General features: G+C 61.1%; 2 protein-coding genes across 2 annotated transcripts in view; one reads left to right on the top strand and one right to left on the bottom strand.

The window, feature by feature from the left end:
- The window catches only part of CAMP (cathelicidin antimicrobial peptide), a 9,649-nt gene extending 9,526 nt beyond the window's left edge, over positions 1–123 (top strand). The window contains exon 5 of the mRNA XM_009888674.1: positions 32–123. Within this exon, the coding sequence (XP_009886976.1) occupies positions 32–123 (92 nt within the window). The remainder of the gene's footprint in view (positions 1–31) is intronic.
- Positions 124–375: 252 nt separating this feature from the next.
- On the bottom strand, positions 376–1,115 carry LOC104289685 (cathelicidin-3-like). Its single transcript, XM_009888673.1, has 3 exons — positions 942–1,115; positions 596–679; positions 376–471 (listed from the first exon to the last, which is right to left on the bottom strand). The coding sequence occupies exons 1-3, from the start codon at positions 1,113–1,115 to the stop codon at positions 376–378; spliced, it is 354 nt and encodes a 117-aa protein (XP_009886975.1).
- Between the last annotated feature and the right edge of the window lie 5,275 nt (positions 1,116–6,390).

The following is a 6,390-nucleotide window of genomic DNA, read 5'->3' as shown; positions in this document are numbered from 1 at the left end:
CACCCCCGTGAGGTCCCCGCGACCGCTGCAGGGTCCTGGGGGAATCTCTGGTCCCCAAAGTGCTTCGGGGCGCAGTGGGGGACCCAGTCCCGGGGGTACCGCACGAGGCCGGTGACGGGATGAGGCTGTGGGGAGAAAGCAGTGCCCGTGGGGTCGGGACAGCACCGCGTCCCATTTCGGGGCCTCGCTCCCCCCCACCCTGGGCCCCTCCTCCATCGGCATCACCTCCCCCTGTCCCGTCCCTCCCGGTCCCCAGTCGGAAAAGGCACAGCGGGGCCGGGAAGCAGCTTTATTTGGGGTACGGGGGTGTTGAGGAGGGGAGGGGTGTCCCCAAGACGGTGGCCCCTCAAGGCGAGGCGTGTGGGGGGGGAGCGCTCATCTCCTCTTGAAGGCCTTGAAGAGGTTGATGCCGGTGGACACCGTCCTGATGGCGACGCTCAGCAGCGGCCAGAAGCGCTTGACGCGGACGGGCTGCAAGAAGAGGATGTGTCACGGGGTGGAGGGGACAATGGAGACACTCCACCCCACCCCCCGAGTCCTCCCTCTAAGCCCTACAGCGTGTATGTGTCCCCCTCCCGGGATGTCCCCAACTCACGTCCACGTCAGGGTCCACGCAGGTGACGTCGAGCACGGGGTGGGTGCCACCCTGGGGAACGGGCGCGGAGCACTCCTTGATGAGCTGCGGAGAGCGGGGTCTGAGCGTGAGGGGACACAGAGGGGACCGTCCCCAGGTTGGGGACCCCACGGGAGGTGGGGGACACTCCCTACGAACCCCCCTCCCCGCTCCCCACATTTTCCCGAGTTTCCCTTGTGTCTCCTAGATACTTAAAGAACCCCTTCCTGTTGGCCTTGACCCCCCCCGCCACCTCGCCGAGGTTCGGGCGTCCCCTGCCACGTCCCCACGGAGGATCCGGCGGTGTCCCCCGAGCGGTGGCACTCACCGGGGCGGGCTCGGGGTCGGCGCTGAGCAGCCTGAAGGCGTTCTGCACCTCGGGGCGCTGGTTGTAGGAGTCGACGGCCTGAGCCAGCGCCTGCGTGTAGGCGAGGGGGGCCGGGACGGGGAGGGCGCACGCCCCCCCCAGCACCGCCAGCACCAGCGCCCAGGAGCTCGCCATCCCTGTCCCCACGGCCACCCCCCATCGCTGTCCCCTTTTATCCTCCCCGCCAGGAGGTTGGGGATCCCGCCCCGGGGCTCCGCTCCCCCCTCCGGAAACGCCTGGCCCCAACCCACGGAGCGGCAGTTATTTTTTTTGGGGGGGACACACACAGTGTGGGGGGGTCCTGAGTGCGGGTGGTGACACTCCTGGTCCCCCCCTGGGGACACGGCACCGCTCCCCGGGGTGTCCCCAACCCTTGGAGTCCCTCAGCTGGGCAAGGGTTGGGGGATTTTGGGACCTTAGGGACCATCCCCGCTTCCCAACGGGGCGCAGGGACACACAGGGTGACACCGACAGCGTTGCAGGGACATTTATTGCAAGCAGAGCGTCCGGGTGGGGGGCACGGGATGGAAGGGGAGGGGGACAGACGGACACGGCGTCACCCGCTCAGGGTTGGGGTTTTGTGAGGTTGAGCTTATCGCGGATCCAGATCTTCCCACACTGGAAGAAGCCCCTAAACCGTTCCTTGATCTTGGCAAAAAAATCCTTGAGCCTGGATGTCTGGATACGGCCGAGCTGGGAGGAGAAGGAGAGTGGTCAAACCTCAGGGAGATGGGGGTGACCTTCCCCCTCCCACACACTTTGGGGACGTGCCCCACGGAGCGGGTGGCAAAACCGGGGCTCACGGTGTCATTTCGGGTACCTTCTTACCGTGCTGCGTGCCCTTTCGCAGGAGAGCTCGACCACGGGTTGCTGCTGCTCCAGGAAGACGTAACCCCGGCACCAACTCACCGCCTGCGGAGAAGCAGAAGGGGACACCACGGGTGAGATGAGACCGAGGGGTGCCCCACACCCCCTCTCCCGTGCCTCAGTTTCCCCATCGCGCCGTTGGGGACGTCAGCGGGACAAAGCCTCACCCCGAGCCAGCGGCTCTTGCAGGCGGCGGTGGCAGTCCCCGGAGCGCGGCATGTGGTCTCCTCGACGGTGAAGCTCAACTCCTGCCGGTTCCGCAGGTCCCCAGACTGGGAGAGGGGACAGAAAGCGTCAGGTACCCGCTGCACCGCTGTCCCCAACGCACAGCCCCGAAACGGCCCGGATCCAGCCCGGAGAGGGGCCACATCCAGCTCGGAGATGGGTTAGACGCAGCCCCAAGCTGGGTGGACACCATCCCTGCAGGGGGTCAGACCCAGCGCCAAAACGGGCCAGATTTAACCTCCAAATGGGCAGGATTTAGCCCCAAAATGGGTCGGATCCTGCGCCACCCGGGCCCGGTGCTGCTCATGGGGTGGAGGAACTCAGCGCTCACCCAGCCGGGCTGGTCCTGGGCCTCCCGGAGCCGCAGGACGTAGGGACTGACGGCCCTCGCGTTGAGCAGCTCCACAGTCGCCGAAACGGCATCGCCGTAGCTGACGGCCAAGAGTCCCGGTGGGATGGATCCGGCCAAGCCCGGCGTGGATCCATCCGACGCCGGCGTGGTGGCCTTGGCCAGTCCCAGTCCCAGCAGCAGCAGGAGCAGCGGTGACACCGCTTGCCACGGTCTCATCCTGCCTCCTGTCACCCGCCGGGCCACGGAGCCCTTTTATGGGAGCTGCTCCGCTGTGCCGTGCTCCTCCTGAGCCACCGGGAAATTCCCAGTGGGACGAATCCGGCCAGGAGCCAAGTCCGTCCCCCTTCAGTCCCCAGGCCACTGGAGCAGCTGGCCCCACCCCTCCTCCAGGGCTCAGCAGAAGGGAGGCCACATGGTTTGGGGTCTCCTTGTCATGGGGGTCCCCATGGGAGGGCACCGTGTGCCCGGGGAGGGTGACAACAAGGACAAGGGGTGACATCGAGTCCCAACGTGGCCATGGAGGGTGCTGGCCCCAAAACGTGCTGGCCCTGGGCACCATAAGCCACCACACCGGGGCAAGACGCACCCCAAGGAGACCACCAAAGAGTTGACCCAGGTTTGACAGGGACATCACCCACCACGTTGGGTGACACCACGTTGGGTTTCTCACCCCCGTTGTCCCCCGGGGGCGGATGAAGAAGCCACCCTGCCCCACGACCGGGGTTTTCCAGTCCCCCTGGGGTGTTTTATGGCTGGGCGGAGCGGTGAAGACATCTGTCCCTCACGGTAAACAAGGTGGGTTTGACCAAACACCAGCCCCAGGAGCGGTCACCATCTCCGAGGCCAAGCAGGAACCTCCAGGAGGACATCAAGGAACCCTACCCAGAAGATGACCCTCCGTTCAACCCCCGTCTGCAGCACCACGAGCAGCAAGGGGAAGCCCAAAGCCACCCAACAGGTTCAGAGCTCCTGGCTGGTAGAGACTATAAAGTATGTTCTCCCAGCGGCTTGTAAATCAAGCAGGGACAAGCATGCCTGGGTCAGAGCTGGTGGGTGGCACCTGGGAAGTCCCCAGGGATGGATGCTGTCAATCACAGACCCATAGGACAGCCCAGTTTGGCCCTGGAAAGATCCAGGTCCAACTTTTCATGGAGAAGGGACCCTAGGTGGGATTATCTCACTCCCTATCCAGGTTCATCTTGAGAACCTCCAGCGATAGGGACTCCACCATGTCCCCAGGGAGGTTCTTCCAGTGAACAACTGGTCTCCAACTGGTCTCACTGCACAACCTAAGTTGAGATGTAACCTCTCCTAATGCAACTTGTACCCCTGTCTTCTCCGTGTGACTCCCTGAAAGCCTCCACCCTTTGAGCACTGGACCACTGGGATGAGGTCCCCCCCAAACCTTCTCCTCTCCAGGGAGAAGAGATTCAACTCCTTCAGTCTTTCCTCCTACAGCAGGTTCTCCAGCCCTTTCACCATTGTCCTGGCCCTCCTTGGGACCCTCTCCAGTCTGCCCACGTCCTTCTTCACTTGAGGGGACCAGAAGTGGACACATCACCCCAGAGGTGGCTTGGAAGATGGCTTCCTGAGCCAGGCAATCGAGGAGCCAACCAGGAGAAGTGTTCTGTTGGACCCCTCAGTTACAAACAAGGATGAGCTGGTTGGAGATGAAAAGGTTGGAGGCAGCCTTGGCTGCAGTGACCACAGGATGGTGGAGCTCAAGATCCTGAGAGAAGGGAGCTGGGCAAAAAGCAGGATCACCATCCTGGATGCTTAAAGGGAGAAGAATTTGGCCTCTTTGGGAACCTGCTTGGAAGAATCCCATGGGATACAGCCCTGGAGAGAAGTGGGGTCCAGGAGAGTCGGTTGATTTTCAAGGATCATCTTCTCTGAGCCAAACAATGGGCCATCCCGACAGGCAGGGAGGTGGCCAGAGGTCTGCATGGAGCAAGGAGCTCCTGACTGAGCTCAAGGCAATGGGGACATGTAAAAGAGGTGGAAGGTAGGACAGGTGACGCAGGAGGAACATGCAGACACAGCCTGAGGTGCAGGGTTGGGTTTGAGCAAGGCAAAGCCCACCAGGGTTTGTACTCGACAAGACAGTGGTCAGGAGCCATCAGCATGGACTGAAAACGGGCTCAACGGCCAGGTCCAGAGGGTGGTGACCAGCAGCACAAGGTCCAGATGGAGACTGGACACTGGTGGTGTTCTCCAGAGGTCCATACTGGGGCCAGAGCTGCTTCACATCTTCAATAACAATCAGGATGATGGGGCAAGGGCGCACCCACAGCAGGTTTGTAGATGACACCAAACTGGAAGGAGTGGTTGATGCGCCAGAGGGTCATGCTGCCATCCAGAGGGACCTCAACAGGCTGGAGAGATGGGCCAGCAGCAACCTCATGGGGTTCAACAAGAAGTGCCACGTCCTGCACCAGGGGAGGAACAACCCCAGGCACCAGGACACGCTGGGGGCCACCCAGCAGCTCATCAGAGAAGGCCCTAGGGGTCTTGGTGGACACCATGAGCCAAGACAGGAACTGGTTGCTCAGAGGGGTTGTGGGGTCTGTGGTCCTGGAGGTACGCAAAATTCAACTGGAGGAGGTGCTGGCCAACCTGCTACGGCCGAGCCGGCTCTGAGCAGCGTCTCTGACAGCCCTTCCGCGCTTCTTCAACTTGAGACAAGCTTTGGAGGATGACAAACTCCATCCAAATTCTACAGTTCTTCCAAATTCCTTCCAAACACTTCAGTTCCTGCCAAACACATCACTTCCTTCCAAATTCAATTCTTCCAAATTCCTTCCAAAGTCTTCAATTACACAGAAAATTAAATTCAGATGGGCACCCGGCACCGGCGGTCCTTGCCAGGCCTCCTGCCCCTCTGTGGCACATCACCAAGGTGGGCAAAGTCATCTGCCTTTTGTCTGAGCCAAAATCCTTCCGGATATCAGAAGGGAATGTCCAGCTGAGCAGCAACCACGTCCCACAGGGAGACAGAGCCAGAGACAGGAGTCCGCAGCCCACAGGAGGGTGCACCAAGACCTCCGCAGGAAACTCTTTGCTCCATGTTTCCTGCAGCTCAGGATTTAACAGCAACCAAAACCAGTATCGAGACTCTTAACTATTACTTTTAAGCATCCTGTGTAAACCCTGAGCAGACTCGCCCCTTTCAAAATAGACACGAAATCCTGCGAGGCCATTTTTGGAACAAAAAGGGAAAATTTGGTGAGTTTTAGTCAGGGTAAGCCCATTCTCACACGGCTACGGCTGTGCTTCGCAGGCCAACTCCCCACCACCGAGGGGGTGGGTGGGTGTGTGTAAATAATACCCTCAAACCCAAACACTGAGGCGTGAGAAATACCCTGCTCATAAATCAAGAGTCCCTCGCTTTGTTTGACCACCACAAGATTGAGCTGCCCCTCCTCATTCCTGGCAACTCACATATTTATTTGTCTTTTATTCGTTCCCACAGCCGGGCCCTGATCTCCGTTTGGACACTGTGATACAGCAGGAAACGTAACACAGGGGGTGGGAGAGGCAGAACCCGTCTGACCTCACCGCTGACAACCTCAGCGGGTAAAGGGAGGGCATGGCTGGTCCATCAGCCCCGCAGCAGCCCCAGAGAGTGCCGGCGGGGAGAATACTCCCCCCCTCAAGCAACCAGGCAGCCGAAGGCACCTGTAGGGAGGCTTTAAGGGGCAGTTGAGGAAGGCCAGGGAAGAACGGCAGCGGGACAGCACTGGGGCTCAGCCCCGGAGAGGGGCCATCCCAACGGCACCTCCCTCTGGCTGTCCCACAGCGACCAGGCCTCCCCCCCTGCCCATATTCCCACAGTGGAATCACAGAATCCCAGACTGGTGAGGGTTGGAAGGGACCTCTGGAGCTCCCCCAATGCCACCCCCCACCAGGGCAGGGGCACCTCCAGCAGTGGCACAGGACGGCGTCCAGGCGGGTTTGGAATGGCTC

Source organism: Charadrius vociferus, unplaced genomic scaffold (genome assembly GCF_000708025.1).
Source record: "Charadrius vociferus isolate BGI_N301 unplaced genomic scaffold, ASM70802v2 scaffold277, whole genome shotgun sequence".
Classification (NCBI taxonomy): Eukaryota; Metazoa; Chordata; class Aves; order Charadriiformes; family Charadriidae; genus Charadrius; species Charadrius vociferus.
The sequence above is the reverse complement of the archived record's forward strand: the minus strand, read 5'-3'. Positions and strand labels throughout refer to the sequence as shown.